The sequence below is a fragment of the Callithrix jacchus genome, chromosome 8 (genome assembly GCF_049354715.1).
Source record: "Callithrix jacchus isolate 240 chromosome 8, calJac240_pri, whole genome shotgun sequence".
Lineage (NCBI taxonomy): Eukaryota > Metazoa > Chordata > Mammalia > Primates > Cebidae > Callithrix > Callithrix jacchus.
In genome coordinates, this window is record NC_133509.1 from 14,516,394 (window position 1) to 14,536,981 (window position 20,588).

The 20,588-nt window shown below is 40.4% G+C and overlaps 1 protein-coding gene across 9 annotated transcripts in view; it reads left to right on the forward strand.

Annotated features, from left to right (window-relative positions):
- IQCH (IQ motif containing H) overlaps positions 1-20,588 on the forward strand; it is a 293,872-nt gene that overhangs the window by 205,706 nt on the left and 67,578 nt on the right. For all 9 annotated transcript variants that reach the window (XR_013520764.1, XR_013520762.1, XR_008474182.2 and 6 more), the window contains one exon: positions 505-791. Coding sequence is in view for 2 of the 9 variants with exons in the window: in XM_035258984.3 (XP_035114875.2) it covers positions 505-791 (287 nt within the window). In the remaining 7 variants the exon portion in view is untranslated. The remainder of the gene's footprint in view (positions 1-504; positions 792-20,588) is intronic.

Sequence of the window (20,588 nt, forward strand, 5' to 3'; positions counted from 1 at the left end):
TCTCTCTGCAAAAAGCCCAAACCTGTGAAACCTTCAAAAAGCAGTGAAGTTTACCAAAAACAGCACATTGGTCATCAAGATGCCAACTGTGGACTATGGGCAGTTAATTCCCCATGAGGGATTTGACCATAATGCTTGCGTTCACTGTTGAATGAATTTTGGGCATAGACACAGTGATCTTCACTGAGTCTTCAAATTATAATCAGAATCAAAACTACCATTCATTGGGCCCTACAATATGCCAAGCAATGGGCTAAATACTACAGATACATAGAGTATGTCTAAGATTCACAAGGATCTAATGAGGTAGGCTTTATTATACATGCTACAGACAAAGAAAAATAAGTTCAGAGAATGTAAGCTACTTGCCCAAAGTCTCCCAAGACATGGCAGATGCAGAATGTGAGCCCAAGCCAACCAAAGCCTAGGTGCTTCCTTCGTGCTCCAAATGGGCACAGTCCCTGAGAATGTGTCCTTTTACCTACTCCATGTTTTTCCCACCAGGGGGTGTGATCGAAGCATTCCCACCTACAGATAGTGTCACCAACCTGACAGTGGACATGTTGATAGAGCCCAATGGGAAAATCAGCGTGCTGTCAACCGGGGACCAGCTTCATGCCGAAAGCCCCTTCATCTCCTCTGGTACCACCATGCCTCAGACCTCAGTGGATCCCCAAGTTCTCATGTATTTGTGCCTCCAAATTGGAAAGGCCTGCAAAATGAAAGATGTGGTTGGTTACTTTTCTATAGATCTGGTGACTTTTATTGATCCAAGCACCTTGCAACAGCAGGTAAGTCGAATGGATGCCACATGAAATGCTAAAATATGTAATGACTCTGTACCCTGCATACCAGTGCAACAGGGAATATGAGGGCTCTTCTAAAATTCACTTTTTCTCTGAGGAACTAGCTCTAAATTCAACACCTGCATGGCCCATGTGAATCCAAGTGAGACTGGGCTTTGTGTCTGGAAATACAGGGCCAGAGTTGTCTCATTCAGAGACAGCTGGAATTAGAGTGACTGAGATACAGTTGGAGTTAAAGAATGACTGAGGCTATGTGCAATGGCTCACACCTGTAATCCCAGCACTTTGGGAGGCTGAGGCAGGCAGATCACTTGAGCTCAGGAGTTCAAGACCAGCCTAGGCAACATAGCAAAATGCTGTCTCTACTAAAAATACAAAAATTAGCTGGGTGTCATGACGGGGGCCTATAATTCCAGTTACTTGGGAGGCTGAGGCAGGAGAACCCATTTGAACCTGGGAGGCAGAGGTTGCAGTGAGCTGTGATCACATGACTACACTCCAGCCTGGGTGACAGAGTGAAACTCCATCTCAAAAAAAAAAAAAAAAAAAGAGTGACTGAAACTCATCCCTCACAGTTCACAGCTCTGTTGATTAGATCCTCAGTTTTGCCCATTAGTTTTAAGCCTATGTATCATGAAACTATTTTATGCCATCCAGGGAGTGAACCTGTCTAGAGCCTGTTTTAAATAGAAAACCAATCACTAGAAAGGAGTTAAAGAGTTCACATTTCTATTCCTTTTCTTATTAGTTGTTTGCCCACAGGTTAGATTGTCTCATTTTTTCTTTAGAAAACATATTGAGAGATACTTCAGAAATACCAAAAGGTCTAAATAATAATATAATCAATATCATGGACCCCTGCCCAGCTTAAGAAACAAAGTGTGGTCAATGCCACCTGCAATCCTGTGTGCTCCTTGCCAAACGTATGGCTCTTCTTTCTCCTAGAGGCCAGGAGGAAGCTACCGTCTTATACTTGGAGTTTTGATTCCCTTTCATATCTCTATACTTTTCACCATACATGGATACACCTGAAAATAATGTAGTTTTATTTTGCATGTTTTTAAGCTTTTTTTAGCTTATGACATTCCATTCATTATTATTTTGCTGTATACTTTTATTTATTTAATATTCCATTCGTGAGATTCTTCATGTGCACAGGAATGGTGCTGAGATATAATATTTAGGATAAGTGATCTTTAACCTTTTTTACTTTGCTTTTCCCCCCTAAAAGTATAATGTTCAAAGTTCACTACTATTTCACTACTCAGGAGGCTGAAGTGGGAGGATCACTTGATCCCAGCTCACTGTAGCCTCAATCTCCCACCTCATCTGCCATGAGCTGGGATCACATCGCTGCACTCTATTCTGGGTGACAGAGTGAGAACCTGTCTCATTTAAAACTCGTGTTTTAAAATGTTCAGTTGCTCCTCTCTTAGTGCTGTGTGTCCAGACCTCTGTCTAAAAGGCAAAATGACCTCCTGGCCTCCCTCTCTCGATAGCCTCTGGTCATCAGCATTGGAAATAGACTTTAGTTGTTTTAGGATCATTATTCTCAGTTTTACAGTTCTCCCTTTCAGTTAGATGATGGTTTCAGAGTGATAGTTTATGTTTTCTGGCAGTTTTAAGCTTGTTCAATAATCATTTTCCATTTGCCTTCCTGGACCCTCCACTGGTTTTACATTCTGTTCTAAGGCCTGTACATTGAGAGAGAAAAGGACAAACTGAAGGTCATTTGGAAATATCCCTGTGGTGGGGGCAGGAGAGAAACAACGCACCCTGGAGATATCTGAATGCCAGGGATGCAGGGGGAGGAGATTCAGGGGAGGCTGCCCTCCCCAAATATTTGTCATAAGAAAGAAAGGTTGGCTGGGCATGGTGGCTCATGCCTGTAATCCCAGTACTTTGGGAGGCCAAGTCAGGCAGATCACTTGACCCCAGGAGTTTGAGACCAGCCTGGACAACATAATGGGACCCCATTTCTACCAAAAAATTAGCTGGATATAGTGGCATGCACCTGTAGTTCCAGCTACTCAGGAGGCTGAAGTGGGAGGCTCACTTGATCCCAGCTTACTGTAGCCTCAACCTCCCACCTCAGCTGCAGTGAGCTGGGATTGCATCACTGCACTCCAGTCTGGGTGACAGGGAGAGAACATGTCTTGAAAAAGAAAAAAGGCTGGGCATGGTAGCTCATACCTGTAATACCAGCACTTTGGGAGGCCCAGACGGGTGGATTGCTTGAGGTCAGGAGTTCAAGATCAGCCTGGCCAACATAGTGAAACCCCATCTCTACCAAAATACGAAGAAAACTTTAGCTAGGTGTGATGGCAGATGCCTGTAATCTTAGCTGCTCGGGAGGCTGAGGCAATAGAATTTCTCGAGCCCAGGAGGTGGAGGTTTCAGTGAGCCAAGATCATGACACTGCACTCCAGCCTGGGTGACAGAGCAAGACTCCATCTCGAAAAGAAAAAGAAAGAATGAGAAGGGCTAAACCTGTGGTCCCTGGGACAGTGGGAAGGATGGAACTATGGGGGCAGTTGACTTGTGGTTTTTATTTGAGTTTGATATGAGGAAACTTGCACACAGCAGTCAGAAGGATCTTCTCCAAACACAGGGCCAGTCCTTCCTTGGGCTTACCACCCTTCCAGGCTTCTGGCAGAAATGTCCCACCTTTCACTTTGCTGGTTCCGTGTTCCTGGCCAGTCTTGTCTCACCCTAACTCGCCCTCTGTTTTGGTCTGGTCCATCCACACAGCCTGTCTCATTCCCGCTTACTCATCATATGCCCTCTGCCACAGGGCCTTCACACATGCAGCTCCTCCACCTTAAATGCTCTTGCCCTTTCTTTTAACCTAGTTAGCCACCTTCCCAGCCATCATATTTCAGCTCAAGCCATATTCACTAAAGCCCTTCCTGACTTTCCTAAGTCAAATACCCTTTTTTTAGATTTTCATGTCACTGTGTAGCTCTTCCTCATACCACTTATCTCAGTTACAACTTTAAACTTATTTACATGACTATTTGGTTCATATTTTTCTCCTCCTACTGATTGTAAGCTCTTTTAAGCGACGTGCTGTGTTTCTTTTTGCTCCCTCACTGTATTCTCAGCATTTACGTCTGCCCTGGCACAAAGTAGGTATTCAGTAAATATTTGTTGAATGAACGAATGAGCAATGGAGGAGTTCTAGCAGATGCTGGATGGTGTTGCTAAGGCTTTTGAAGAAGGAGCTCAGATATGCATTGGATGAATGGGATAGATAGATATTAGATTCTCTGACTTTGTCATACTGTGAATTCCCCTTGTCCCTTCCCATAAATACTTCAGTATGTGATTGTTTGTGTTACAATTATTGGCAGAATATTGGAAGAAATTCTCAGTGACCACACCAAAGGGCGTTTCTACATTAGCAAGAGAAGTATGTTTGTTCTCTGTATATAATAGATTCTTTGCAAATCACTGGCGTATTTTCTAGCCATTTTGCAAGTGGTGTCACTTCAGAAAACACCTTAATTTTTTTACTAATTGGCGTGCTTTGTGATGCCAGTGAAGCAGCTGACAGGCAGATTATCAAGCTTTCATTTTTTGTCAGTCTAAAAGGTTAAAATACATTTTGTTTTATTCAGCATTTCTTTGATTATTAGTGAAGATCCACACCTCTTCATATGTTTGTTTGCTCATTTATATATCTTTTCTTAACTGCCTAATCATATCTTTTGTGCCATTTAAATTAGACTGTAATACAAATGTTGATTTGTTGGAGCTCTTTGCATACTGGGAACCATTACTCTTTGACTGTCCTACATCTTGTAAGTACCGTCTCTCAGATCGTCCTTTGTGGCTTTCTCCTCTCTCTTTTTATTTTTGGCCATGTTTCTCCACCATAAAAAAAATTACTGTTTCCTCCTTTGTAATTGATTAGTAATATTTTGTAGAAAGGTGTTCCAAGAGTTCCCCAAGAGTGTCTTACTTATCAAATTCTACTCAGAACGCTTAGCATCTATTGCCAACTTTTTCTTGAATCCACTACCATTATGATAGTGGTAATTTTCTAACTCTGTGAAAAATTTTCTGGTAAAATTTTGTGTACAGATTTCTGGCAATCTACTGCAGGAGACAATTTTCCATCTCCACCTTTCATTTATGTCTGTATGTCTGTACGTATTTATGTCAGTATGAACTCTTAGGTTTCTATTTTATTTAATGGATTGTATTTTGATACTTTCATCATTTCGGTGCCCAGTTGTTTTAGATTTGGCCAGTGGGAGACCCTTCAGGGTGTCTTTTGCGTCCTTTTGACATGTCCTCATCATTTATTGAGCATGTCTTACTTTCTGACACAATAACATGTTCCAGGCTCATTTTTTATTTTTCTTTCTCAGACCTAGAATCGACCCAGAAACCCTGTAAGATCTGGGCTCTTAGTGCTGTCATTGCTTCTAGAGTGTCACTCCTTCTGAGACCTCTCGGTGGACAGAGCTAAGAAGTACATTTATTACATATGTACAATACAGACACACAATTATACACACATGTAAGCATAGGGACACACATATGTACATATACACACAGCTATGCATCTATAACTATTTCTCTATCTATCAGTGTTTACATTATAAAACCATGAGTTCCTGCCAGCATCTCCAATTTCAATCCAGCACCTCAGGGTTCTTTCTAGCATTCCCCTTTTGCACACTTAAAAGTAAATATCTTGATGGACATTCTGCTTACTCTGATTTGGGGTACAATTACAATGTATCCACAATGTATACATGTATCAAAATAGCACATGTATATCCAAAATATATATAACTATTATGTATCAATTAAAAAAATCCAAAAAAAACCCAACCTCAAACCATTATTTTAGCTTACAAATTTAAAAAAAAAAAGCTAAATAGAGCCTGGAACATAGTAACTGCATATATTTACAAAATAAAATCCCAGGCCAGGTATAGTGGCTCATGCCTATAATCCCAGCACCTTGAAAGCCTGAAGCAGGAGAATTGCTTGAGCTCAGGAGTTCAATACCAGCCTGGGCAATATAGTAAGACCCAGTCTCTGCCAAAAAAATTTTAAAAATAAACAAAATTAGCCAGGCATAATGGCACTCATCTGTGATCCCAGCTATTTGAGAGGCTCAGGTAGGAGGATTGCTTGGGCCTGGGAGGTCAACACTGCAGTGAGCTGTGGTTGCACCACTGTGCTCCAGCCTGGGCAACAGAGACCCAGTGTAGAAGAAGGAGGGGAAGGAGAAGGAAGAAAGGAAGAAAGGAAGAAAGGGGCAGGGGGGAGGAGGGAGAACAAAGATCCCAGAAACAGAAAGATTAAGATAGTCTAGAGCAGGGGTTGGTAAAGTATGGCCTACAGGCTAAATCTGACCCACCATTCATTTTTTATAAACAAAGTTTTATTAGAACACTAAAAAATAAATGCCTTCTCCAACAATGAGAAGCTTGAGTCTTTATCCCTCAATATAGTTACTTAATTGCTCAGTGTACATATTTGTTTAACGTAACTAATCTCCCAGCCACTCTTGCCATCTCCTTTGCCTGCTATATCTGGGCCCTACCCCTCCATGCCTCATGTGCTTGGAACCCAGTCCTGTCATTTGTGTTTTATTTGTAATGTTCTTCATCATACTAAACTTTCATATAGTCAAATCCAGCTCTTTTTCTTTTTTATTTTCTTTTTTGTTGTAGAGATAGTTGTTATGTTGCCCAGGCTGGTTTTGAACTCCTGGCCTTGAGCCATTCTCCTGCCTTGGCTCCCCCAAAGTGCTGGGATTACAGGTGTGCACCACTGCACCTGGCCTCTAACACTTCTTCTAATTTGTTATATTACCTTGAGCTTATCACTTTCTCTCATTTTCAGTTTTCTCAGCTGTAAAATGAGGTTAGCTTATTTTGCATCTCAGGTAACCTACAGTTCAAAAAATTATTTATTTTAATAACATTGTAAGGTACTTATTTTCTGTATCAGCAAAATCAAATTTTAATAATATCCACTTTTTAAAATTTATCACCAGGCAATAATCACAAAGATTTAAATATACATATATTAATCACATAATTATTAAGAATAGCAAAATATTTCAAATAGCCTAAATTCTAACAATAGAGTTTTTTTTTTAAAACACAGTCTCACTCTGTTGCCCAGGCTGGAGTGCAGGGGCATGATCTTGCCTCACTGCAACCTTTGCCTCTCAGGCTTATGTGATTCTCATGCCTCAACCTCCCGAGTAGCTGAGATTATAGGCATACACCACTACACCTGGCTAATTTTTGTATTTTTAGTAGACACAGGGTTTAGCCATGTTGGCCAGGCTGGTGTCAAATTTCTGGTCTCAGGTGATCCACCTCCCTTGGCCTCCCAAAGTGCTGGGATTACAGGCATGAGGCATCGTACCTGATCTCCAACAATAGAGACTTTTTAAAGCAAATTATGATAGACCAATGAAATTGAATACTATGAAGACATTAAAACTAATGTTTTTAAAGAATATTTAACAGGAAACTTTATAGAATAGATAAAGGTAAAAAGCAGATCACAAGCAATATATGCAATATGATAATTTCATAAAAAGAAAAAACATACAAATGCAGAGTTAAAAGAATCTAAAGATATATGCTAAAATGCTATAAGTCATTATTTCTGGACAGCAAGATGGAGGGTGGCAGAGTAATGGTCCCCTAAAGATACCCTAATTCCCCAAATGTATGAACATTATCTTGCATGGCAAAAGGACTTTGCATATTGATTAAGTTAACGATCTTGAGATGGGAAGATTATCTTGCATTATCCAGATAGCCCCAATATAATTATCTAGGTCCTTTTAAGAGAGAGGCAGGAGGGTCATAGAGAAGGATTTGAAGGTGCTGTGCTGCTGGCTTTGAAAATGGAGGAAGGGACCATGAGCCAGTAGATGCACACAGCCTCTAGAAGCCAGAAAAGGCAAGGAAACAAATTCTCTTCTATAGTCTCCAGGAGGAAGGAAGCCCTGCCCACATCTTGATTTTTAGCCCAGTGAGACTTCTGATCCACAGAACTGTAAAATAATCAATCTTTGTTGTTTTAAGCCAGTAATTTTGTGGCGATTTGTTGCAGCAGCAATAGGGTATTAATGTAGAGGGTGGTTGCTATTTTGTTCTTTGTGATTTCTGCATTTACATTTTTAAAAGTAAACATGTATTATAGTCCAGGCTCAGTGGCTCATTCATGTCAACCTGGCACTTTGGGAGGCTGAGATGGGAGGATCACTTGAGTTCAGGAGCTTGAGATCAGCATAGGCAACATAGCAAAACTCCTGTCTCTACAAAAAAAATTTTTTTTTAATTAGCTGGGCATGATGGTGTGCATGTATATAGTCCCAGCTATTCAGGAGGCTGAGGTAGGAGGATCATTTGAGCCTGGAAGATGGAGGCTGCAGTGAACCATGGTTGTGCCACTGCATTCCAGCTTGAGCAACAGGATAATACCCTGTCTCAAAAAAATATTATATTTCTAATCAGAAAAACATGCAAGAATAATGATAATAAATTTGTATAGAATGTTAAGAGTTTGCAAAGCACTTTCACATACATGAGCTAACTCACATATACACAGGTCTTACATTAGACATGTAAGCAGAAAACTGAGCTGACTGCATCCATTTCAAATTCATTCCCACTGGCCCCAGCTGGACCCCATAATTTACCATGCGGACATGGGAAGGGCAAAGGCGACTGGGGGCCAAGGCAAAATAGATAAAATGACAGCATTGCATCAAGCACAGTCCCACAACTGTGAATCAACTCCAGATAGGAAAGTGGAAAATCCTTTCTAGACCTAAGGAAATGAGAATGAGGTTTTGGCAGAATAGAACAGCTCTGGAAATGGAGGACTTCAATATTGGAAGCATTGAGCAGAACACAGGATCCGTTTGTAATAAAGGAAGAAGAGGCTGGTCCCTGGGAAGTGGAGATGATAGAGCGTGGTCTAAGACTACTCCTGCCAGTGGATTTAGGGTTTTGGTGACCTAGACATGGGGAAATTCCAGCCCTTCAGAGACAGCTTGCAGAATACATAGCCCTCCAGAATATGCAGAGCTACAAGGCAGCCATGCTGGAGATCTGGCCTTCCCACATAAGATGATATTCTATGAAGGGATCCAAGCAGTAAACAAACAGCAGCAAAAGCTGTTTCCAAATCCCGATAGTCCTAGAGACAGGGCCAGTGATGAACAGCTTCTAGTAGGTTCTGGGAGGAACATAAAGTACCTACTAAAGGTTTTAAGTTGAGGAAGATGACATGTTCATTGAAGAAACACCTTCGGAGGACCTACTCTGGCTTTCTGTTAGGTGGGGAGGGAACAGATAAACGACATCTCCCATATCATGATAAAGCTTATTTCATATCCATCGTCCCGTTTTATTTGCTACACATGGGCACAAATTGTTTTATACTTGTATTGATTGTATTGATTCATAGGTACAAATATTGCCTCCATGAGATTTTTTTAATCCTTTAGAAAATGTACTAGACCTTGAAATTTTTTTACCTCCTCATGATATCTAATACAATGAGATGGTCACATTTGACCAGCCACCTGATCATTATTTGTTGATTTATGGACTTTTGGAACTTCTAGATGATCCAGATCTTTTGCAGTTACTTACTCACTTTTGGGAAATTCTGAACAAAATAAGTGTTTATTGAGCATCTATTATGTATAAGCCATTATGCTAGGTGCTAGAGAAGCTGCAGAAATGTAAAAGACGTGGAAGTGCCTGCCTTTAGGGAGTTCACATTCTAGTTGGGAAGATAGGCTTGAAAAATGAGTAACAAGAAAAGGCTTCAGTGACAAATACGTAGAACAATAAAAGAGACATTAAAAAGGTAATATCAGTTTAACTGCCAGATGATTTTACTACACAAATTCAGACAAGAGGAAGATCCCTTCTATTTGCAGCAGTCAAGAAAGGTTTTACAGAGAAGGTGCGATTTGAGCCGAAAGATAATTAGGATATGAGAAGGGTAAGAAACAGGCTGTGAAGGGTGGTGGGGAAAAAAGCACAGAACACACATGGATGACAATGATGATCTAAGTCTTACAAACCTCATATTGGATTCATCTCATATAAATATACATTTACATAGTAATTCTTCCATTCCTGTTTCTCATATAAAAGTCTCTAAACAAATAGATTGGCAAAGATGCTCTATATGAAAATCCCCAAATTAAAAAGTCCTTTTAGGACAAGATAATGTCCTGGCCAGGCACGGTGGCTCACGCCTGCAATCTCAACACTTTGGGAGGCTGAGACAGGCGGATTGCCTGAGGGCAGGAGTTTGAGATGAGTCTGGCCAGTATGGTGAAACACCATCTTACTAAAAATACAAAAAAAATTAGCCAGGCATGGTGGCATGTGCCTGTAATTCCAGCTACTTGGGAGGCTAAGGCAGGGGAATTACTTGAACCAGGAAGGTGGAGGTTGCAGTGAGCTGAGATCGCACCACTGCTCTCCAGCCTGGGTGACAGAGGGAGACTTTGTCTCAAAAAAAAAAGAACAAGATTATGTCCTGCATTTGCAGGGACATGGATGGAGCTAGAGGCCATTATCCTTAGTAAACTAACACAGGAACAGAAAACCAAATACCACATGTTCCCACTTATAAGTAGGAGCTAAAGATGAGAACACATGGACACATAGAGGGGACCAACACACACTAGGACCTATGAGAGGGTGAGCAGAGGATCAGGAAAAATAACTAATGGGTGCTAGGCTTAATCCTGGGTGATGAAATAATCTGTACAACAAACCCCCATGACACAATTTACCTATGTAATGAACCTGCACATGTACCCCGAACTTAAAAAAAAAACAACATTGTTCTTTGTATTTCACAGGAAATTGAAGCTATATAAGGTTCATTAATTATCATCGAATTTAATTTAATCAAACATTTCCTACCTATATCAATATTTTTTTAGATTGTAGCCTCTTGTTTCTTGAGGAAAATGGTCATCTGACATTTACCAAATAAAAGCTTCAGGTGAGGGAAAAAGGAAAAAAGTTATTTTAGCCTGGGCAACATATCAAGACTCATCTCTAAAATTAAAGATAAGAAATTAGCTGGGCATGGTGGCACACATCTGTAATCCTACCTACATGGGAGGCTGAAGCAGGAGGATAGCTTAAGCCCAGGAGTTGGAGGCTGCAGTGAGCTGGGATCATGCCACTGCATTCCAGCCTGGATGACAGAGCAAGACCCTGTCTCAAAAATAAATTAATTAACACTTATTTTAGATAACTATGAACTTTGAAACAACAATCTTTATTATGAGCATTGATAGTTACTATGCTTTTTTTAAAAAATCCAATCTTTAAGAATTGATATGGGAAAAAAGCTACCCAAGACTAGTAATGGCCCTTCCAAAACATAAGGTTCACTGCAGAAAGGAAATGAGACTTGTCACAAAGTACAAATTGTGAGGAAAGATTAAAATGGAGGCCCTGATATATACCAGAGTACATACCATAAACTCTGAAAATGATTTCTAAGAGTTTCTAAATACAGGATATCAGCCTAGAATTAAAAGAAAATCTGAAAATATTTTCATTGCAATGGCCAATGGGTTCTGGCCACAGTCTTTCCACTAACTCGTGTGATACTGTAGACAATTCACTTGACCTCTCTGAGCGTTGTTTTTTTGTTAGCAACGGGTAAATTCCTGCCCTCTACCTCACAGTATGTTCTGAGAGGCTGAGCTGTTCTTATTAGAGGTGCTGTTCTTATTAAATCAAATGGCATAACCACATGTAAAACTGTCATAGGACCCTCAGCAGGTTCTCAAACTGTGAGTCGAATCAGAATTGAATTAGCATTATTTTTAAAAGTCACTGAGCATTACCATCATCTCAAAGTGACATATAAGCATCAAAAGTGAATGTATTTATTTCAGAGAATGGAAAAACCAAAGTCTATAGAAATACCATAATTCGGGCCGGGCGCGGTGGCTCATGCCTGTAATCCCAGCACTTTGGGAGGCCGAGACGGGTGGATCACAAGGTCAAGAGATTGAGACCATCCAGGTCAACATGGTGAAACCCCGTCTCTACTAAAAATACAAAAAATTAGCTGGGCATGGTGGCACATGCCTGTAATCCCAGCTACTCGGGAGGCTGAGGCAGGAGAATTGCCTGAGCCCAGGAGGCGGAGGTTGCGGTGAGCCGAGATTGCGCCATTGCACCCCAGCCTGGGTAACAAGAGCCGAAACTCCGTCTCAAAAAAAAAAAAAAAAAAAAAGAAATACCATAATTCCTTCTTGTTCACTGCTGTATACCCAGCACCTAGCACCCTGTCTAGCATATAATAGATGTTCAATGCATATTTATTAAATGAATGAATGAATACTTCTGAGTCCCCCTGTAGTGCTCTCGTTTGCAAGACCTCCCTATCTCTGTTTTCAAGATATACAAGGTATTCACCAAGGGAACTCAATGAGATTTACTTTTTCTCTTTAGGGAAGGTATTTTATTTATATGGAAGAAGGTTAACAGAGTATATCTAAATTAAAATTTAATAGGCCTTTGGTATAAACAGAAGTGCCTGTTATCCAGTGTTTTAAAGTGCTATAGTGGGCAGATTGTTAATCACAAGTTAATACCTAGAGAAGGGAAAATACATCCCAAAGGACTTTGAAGTAAAGTAAAAGACCTTCTCCCTTTAAAAGGTCTGCATCTTTGTGTCAATGAAAGAGACCTGTAATATGCAAGTAATAGTAACGGTGATGGCAATGATGATGACTTCTACATTAAGCACATGGGCAATGATGACAGTTTTTTCCAGTGAAAATTACAATTCTGTTTCTTAACACTGATGGTGCAGGTAAACTAGTGGCCAGCTTTGCTATGTATATATTAACTTTTGTGACTCTCCTTAAATGTTTGGTTAACTGCCCTTACATTGTGAACCTTGACATTGAGAAGTATTGAACCCAAGCCTTAAACATCAGCTCTTGGGTAGAATTTTGGTTTATCTACATGTAACAGACCTAGTTCCTCTGTTTACATCAGTTATTCCCCCAGGACTTCTTCAAAAGATGCCCATTCTCATTATGGAGCTCTTTGCTTCCTTTCAAATAAAACCAAGACACCTCTCTGGACTTGGGATCTTTAACTTGAATCACCAGAAACATGGCCAGGGCTAGGAAAATCTGGGCACTCACACTGCACCCTGCTGTCTTCAGCAGGTATTACATTTCTGCTGGACTCAGGAGGGCAGGAGGTAGGAAAAAAGGAAAAGGCTCCCTACTAACACCAACAAAGACCCTAAGATTCTTCACCTGTGAGCATTTATAGATTGCCCCTGCATTCCAAAACAAAGCTGAAAGTTGTTCCTACTTCCAGCTGTCACCTGTGGTCCTTTTTATGTGCTAAATTTTCTCTTGCAAAATTGTTCTTCCCCCATCCCAGCTTTAGTGAGGTATAACTGACCCAAAAAGGGTATTTATTTAAGGTATACAGCATGATATCTTGATATACATATACATACATATACATTGTGAAATGATTACCACAATCAAGGTAATTAACATAATCATCATCTCACATGGATGTGTGTGTGTGTGTGTGTGTGTGTGTGTTCAGAACTCAAGATCTGCTCTCTTAGCAAATTTTAGGTACATAATATGTGATCATTAGCTATCGTCGCCATGCTATATGTTAGGTCTCCAGAGTTCATTCATCTTATAACTGAAGGTTTGCATCCTTTAACCAGCATTTCCCAATTTCCCCCACCTTCCAACCCCTGGTAATCCCTTTTCTACTTTCTGTTGCTGTAAGTTTTATTCTTTTGGATTCCACATGTGAGATCATGCAATATTTGTATTTCTGTGTCTGGCTTATTTCAATTAGCATACTATTCTCCAGGTTCATCCATGTTGTCATGAATGACAGAATTTCCTTTTTTAAGGCTAAATAATATTCCAGTGTGTATATACACACATACCACAATTTCTTCATCCTTTCATCTGTCATCAGCTGATGCTTACGTTGTTTCCAGGTCTTGACTATTATGATTAATGCTGCAATGAACATAGTGGTGCACATATTGCTTTGAGATTTTATTTTCTTTGGATATGCTTTCAGAAGTGGAATTGGTGGATCATATGGTAGTTCTATGTTTAAATTTTTGAGGAACCTCCATACTGTTTTCCACAGTGGCTGGACTAATTTACATTCCCACTCACAATGGATAAGGGTTCCCTTTCTCCATAGTCTCACCAACACTTATCTTTTGTCTTTTTGAAAATAGCCATCTGAAGAGGTGTGAAGTGATATCTCAGTGTGGGTTTGATTTGCATTTCCCTGATGATCAGTGATGCTGAGCACCTTTCATATACCTGTTGGCCATTTGTATGTTTTCTAAAAAAAGTCTATTCAGGTCAGGTATGGTGGCTCATGTCTAATCCCAGCACCTTGGGAGGCTGAGGTGGGCAGATCACTTGAGGTTAGGAGTTTGAGACCAGCCTGGCCAACACAGTGAAACACTGTCTCTATTGAAAATACAAAAAAATTGTCGGGTATGGTGGTACAAGCCTGTAATCCCAGCTACTGGGGAGGCTAAGGCACAAGAAATGCTTGAACCAGGGAGGTGGAGGTTGCAGTGAGCCAAGATTGTGCCACTGCACTCCAGCCTCTGTCACACACACACACACACAAAAAAAGTTGGCTGAGCAGGGTGGCTCATGCCTGTAATCCCAGCACTTTGGGAGGCTGAGACAAGTGGATTACTTGAGGTCAGGAGTTTGGGATCAGGCTGGCCAATATGGTGAAGCCCCATCTCTACTAAAAATACAAAAATTTGCCAGGTGTGGTGGTGTGCACCTGTAATCCCAGCTACTCAGAGGCTGAGGCATGAGAATCTCTTGAACCCAGGAGGCAGAGGTTGCAGTGAGCCAAGATGGCACAACTGTACTCCAACCTGGGTGACAGAGCAAGACCCTGTCTGAAAAAAAGAAGTCTACTCAGGTCCTTTGTCCATTTTTAAATCAGATTATTTGGGGGTCTTTGCTATTATTGAGTTGTAAGAGTTCTACAAAATTATCCTTAATATTCATTTTAACTTGATTTTACCTGTAATGTAAATGTTGGAGTGGCAAAGTACAAGGTAATTTGCTTAAGGCCTTGCCTATTTCTTAAGACAACCCTGAATCACCCCCTCCCAGCACATGGCACCCCTGATTGCTTCTCTCATTGATCATGTCCACAAGATTCTCCAGAATACATGAGATTGGTGGCTTCATATTCAATAAATGCATTATGGACACCCTCTGAGGGAAGTAGACTCTTCCTGCAGGACCTGGGAGATATCCCAAATACTGTGAGTGCCCCAACTGTGGAATTAGGAAAGGGAGACCCTCTTCTCCCAAACACATACCCCCCCCTCCCCCCCCCAGAGAAGCTGAAGGTCTGTTTGCAAGAGAAGTTTCTCACTTTACCTGGAGCTGAGTCCATTTAGAGATCTGAGCAAAATACAGGTGTAGAGGAAGCAGCAGAAAGGCCCTGGGAGCTCGCTGCATGCCCTACTAGCCCATTTCTGCCTGGCACCACAGGGATCCAACAAGAGGGTGGCCAGAGGTAAAACTCCACAGCGAGAAGGAATTCTATAGCTGAAGTTTGTAACAACTCAAATGGGGCAAGAAACCTCCTGGCCAGAACTCGGGGCAGGATGCAAATCGGGTATGCGGACTTCATAGGCAGGGAAAGAACCAAGCCCTTTTCTGTCTAGCCTGGGACAAGTTTCCAAGCCCGTCTTGCCCTCTGCCTGGAAACAGACTCCGGGCTGTTGTAGGAAGGCACGGTGGGAGTGAGACCAGCCCTTTGGATTGCATGGGAGCTGGGTGAGGCCTGTGACTGCCAGGTTTCCTCTACTTCCCTGACAACCTACATGACCCAGCAGAGGCAGCCATAATCCTTCTAGGTACATAACTCCAGTGACCTGAGAAGCTCACCCCCATCCCCCCACAATAGCTGAAGCAAGAGCCACCCAAGAAGAGTCTGAGCTCAGACACGCCTAGTCCCACCACCATCTGATTGTCCTTTCCTATACACCCTGGTAGCAGAAGACAAAGGGCATATAATCTTGGGAGTTCTAGGGCCCCACCCACCTCCAGTCCCTCTCCACATTACTACAGCTGATGCTTTCTGGAAAGCACTGCCTCCTGGTAGGAGGCCAACCAGACAAAAATAGAGCATTAAACTACCAAAATTAATAACCCGCATGGAGTCTATTGCATCCCCCACCTGCCACGTCCACCGCAACAGTTGCTGGCATTCACAGCTGAGAAACCCTTAGACAGTTCACATCACAGGATGATATGCAGACAACCCAGAGTACCAACCCAAAGCTAGGTAGACTTAGTGGGTGGCTAGACCCAGAAGAGAGACAACGATCACTGCAGTTCAGCTCACAGGAAGCCACATCCATAGGAAAAGGGGGAGAGTACTACATCAAGGGAACACCCTGTGGGACAAAAGAATCTGAACAACAACCTTCAGCCCTAGACCTTCCCTCTGTCAGATTCTACCCAAATGAGAAGGAACCAGAAAACCAACCCTAGTAAGATGACAAAACAAGTTCTCTTCAACACTCTCCAGAAATCACACTAGTTTACCAGCAGTGGATCCAAACCAAGAAGAAATGCCTGATTTCACTAAAAAAGAATTCAGGAGTTTAGTTATTAAGCTAGTCAGGGTAGGACCAGAGAAAAGCAAAGCCCAATGCAAGGAAATCCAAAAAATGATACAAGAAGTGAAGGGAGAAATAGTCAAGGAAATAGATAGCTTAAAGAAAAAAAAAATGATCAAAAATTCAGGAAACATTGGACACACTTTTAGAAATGCAAAATGCTCTGTAAAGTCTCAGCAATAGAATTGAATGAGTAGAAGAAAGAAATTCAGAGCTTGAAGATGAGTTCTTCAAATTAACCCAATCCAACAAAGGCAAAGAAAAGAGAATAAGAAAATATGAACAAAGCCTCCAAGAAGTCTGGGATGGTGTTAAATGACCAAACCTAAGAATAATCAGTGTTCCTGAGGAAGAAGACAATTCTGAAAGCTTGGAAACATATTTGGGTGAATAATCAAGGAAAACTTCCCCAGCCTTGCTAGAGACCTAGACATCCAAATACAAGAAGCACAAAGAACACCTGGAAAATTCATTGCAAAAAGATCTTCACCTTGGCACATTGTCATCAGGTTATCCAAAGTTAAGACGAAAGAAAGAATCTTAAGAGCTGTGAGACAGAAGCATGAGGCAACCTATAAAGGAAAACCTATCAGGTTAACAGCAGATTTCTCAGCAGAAACCCTATAAACTAGAAGGGGTTGGGGACCTATCTTCAGCCTCCTCAAAAACAAAAAAATTATCAGCCAAGAATTTTGTAGCCAGTGAAACTAAGCATCATATATGAAGGAAAGATACAGTCATTTTCAGACAAACAAATGGTGAGATAATTCGCCATTACCAAGCCACCACTACAAGAACTGCTAAAAGGAGCTCTAAATCTTGAAACAAATCCTGGAAACGCATCAAAACAGAACCTCTTCAAAGCGTAAATCACACAGGACCTATAAAACAAAAATACAACTTAAAAAGCAAAACAAAAAACAAACCAAAGTACACAGGCAAACAAAGCACGATGAATGTAATTGTACCTCACATTTCAATACTAAAATGAAAGGTAAATGGCCTAAATACTTCACTTAAAAGATATAGAACCGCAGAATGGATAAGAACTCACCAACCATCTGCTTCTTGAGGAGACTCACCTGACACATAAGGACTCACATAAACTTAAAGGGGTGGAAAAAGGAATTTCATGCAAATGGACACTAAAAGTGAGCAGGAATAGGTATTCTCATATCAGACAAAACAAACTTTAAAGCCACCGCAGTTAAAAGAGACAAAAAGGACATTTTTTAATGGTAAAAGACCTTGTCCAACAGGAAAATATCACAATCCTAAACATATATGTACCTAACGCTGGAGTTCCCAAATTTATAAGACAATTACTAATAGACCTAAGAAATGAGTAGACAGCAACACAATAATAGTGGGGGACTTTGGTACTCCACTGACAGCTACAGACAGGTCACCAAGACAGAAAGTCAACAAAGAAATCGTGGATTTAAACTATACCTTGGAACAAATAGACTTAACAGATATATATAGAACATTTCATCCAACAACCACAGAATACACATTCTGTTCAACAATGCATGGAACTTTCTGCAAGATAAACCATATGATAGGCCATAAAACAAGTGTCGATCAATTTAAGAAAACTGAAATTATATCAAGAACTCTCTCAGACCACAGTGGAATAAAACTGGAAATCAACTCTAAAAGGAACCTTCAAAACCATGCAAATACATGTATATTAAATGAGCATTGGATCAAAACAAAATCAAGATAGAAATTAAACAATTCTTTGAGCCAAATGACAGAATGACACAACCTATCAGAACCTTTGGGATGCAGCAAAGGCGGTGCTAAGAGGACAGTTCATAGCTCTAAATGCCCACATCAGAAAGACTGAAAGAACATAAACTGACACTCTAAGCGCACACCTTAAGTAACTAAAGAAACAAGAACAAACCAAACCCAAACCCAGCAGATTAAGGGAAATTACCAAGATCAGAGCAGAACTAAATGAAATTGAAACAACAACAACAACAACAAAAATACAAAAGATAAATAAAACTAAAAGCTGGTTCTTTGAAAAGATACATAAAATTGATAGACCATTAGCAAGATTAACCAAGAAAAGAGAGAGAAAATCCAAATAACCTCACTAAGAAATGAAACAGGAGATGTTACAACTGACACCACTGAGATACAAGATTATTCAGGCTACTATGAACACCTTTAAGCATGTGAACTACAAAACCTAGAAAAGACAGATAAATTCCTGGAAAAATACCACGCTCCTAGCTTAAATCAGGAAGAATAAATACTGTGAACAGACCAATAACAAAGAGATTGAAATGGTAATTTTAAAATTACTAACAAAAAAAGTCCAAGACCAGACGGACTCACAGCAGAATTGCACCAGACATTCAATTGGCACCAATCCTTTTGACGCTATTCCACAAGATAGAGAAAGAAGGAACCCTTCCTAATCCATTTTATGATGTCAGCATCATCCTAATACGAAAACCAGGAAAGGACACAACTAAAAAAGAAAACTACAAACCAATATCCTTGATGAACATTGATGCTAAAATCTTCAACAAAGTACTAGCTAACCAAATCCAACAACATATCAAAAAGATAATACACCATGATCAAGCGGGTTTCATATCAGGGATGCAGGGATGGTTTAACATACACAAGTCAATAAATGTCATACAGAAATAAACAATTAAAAACAAAAATCACATGATTATCTCAGTAGATGCAGAAAAAGCATTTGACAAAATCCAGCATCCCTTAATGATTAAAACTCTCAGCAAAATCAGCATACAAGGGACATACCTTAATGTAATAAAAGCCATGTATGACAAACCCACAGCCAACACAATACCGAATGGGGAAAAGTTGAAAGCATTCCCTCTGAGAACTGGAACAAGACAAGGATGCTCATTCTCACCAATCCTCTTTAACACAGTTCCTCTTTAACCTAGCCAGAGCAATAAGACAAGAGAAAGAAATAAAGGGTGTCCAGATCGGTAAAGAGGAAGTCAAACTGTCACTGCTTGCTGATGATACAATTGTTTACCTTGAAAACCCTGAGGACTCCTCCAGAAAGCTCCTAGAACTGATAAAAGAATTTATCAAAGTTTCCAGATAACAAGATTAATGTACACAAATCAGTAGCTCTTCTATATGCCAACAGCAGCCAAGTGAAGAATCAAATCAAGAACTCAACCCCTTTTACAATAGCTGCAAAAAATAATGATAATAATACTTAGGAATATACCTAACCAAAGAGTCGAAAGACCTCTACAAGGAAAACTACAAAACACTGCTGAAATAAATCATAAATGACACAAACAAATGGAAACATGTTCCATGTTCATGGATGGGTAGAAACAATATTGTAAAAATGACCATACTGCCAAAAGCAACTTACAAATTCAATGCAGTCCCCATCAAAATACCACCATCCTTCCTTACAGTATTAGCAAAAACAATTCCAAAATTCATATGGAACCAAAAAAGAGCCCAGAGAGCCAAAGCAATATATGGCCAATAAACACATGAAAAAATGCTCAACGTCACTAATGATCAGGGAAATGCAAATCAAAACCACAATGCAATACCAGCTTACTCCTGCAAGAATGGCCATAATCAAAAAAATTTGAAAAGCAGTAGATGCTGGCATGGATGCAGTGAACAGGGAACACTTCTACACTGCTAGTGGGAATGTAAACTAGTATAGCCACTATGGAAAACAGTGTGGAGATGCCTTAAAGAACTAAAAGTAGAAGTACCATTTGATCCAGCAATCCCACTACTGGGTATCTACCCAAAGGAAAAGAAGTCATTATTGAAAAAGAAACTTGCACATGCATATTTATAGCAGCACAGTTCACAATTGCAAAATCATGGAACCAACCCAAATGCCCATCAATCAACAAGTGAATAAAGAAACGGTGGTGTATATATATGGTGGAATACTATGCCACCATAAAAAAGAATGAATTAACAGCATTTGCAGTAACCTGGATGCGATTGGAGACTGTTATTCTAAGTAAAGAAACTCAGGAATGGAAAACCAAACATTGTGTGTTCTCA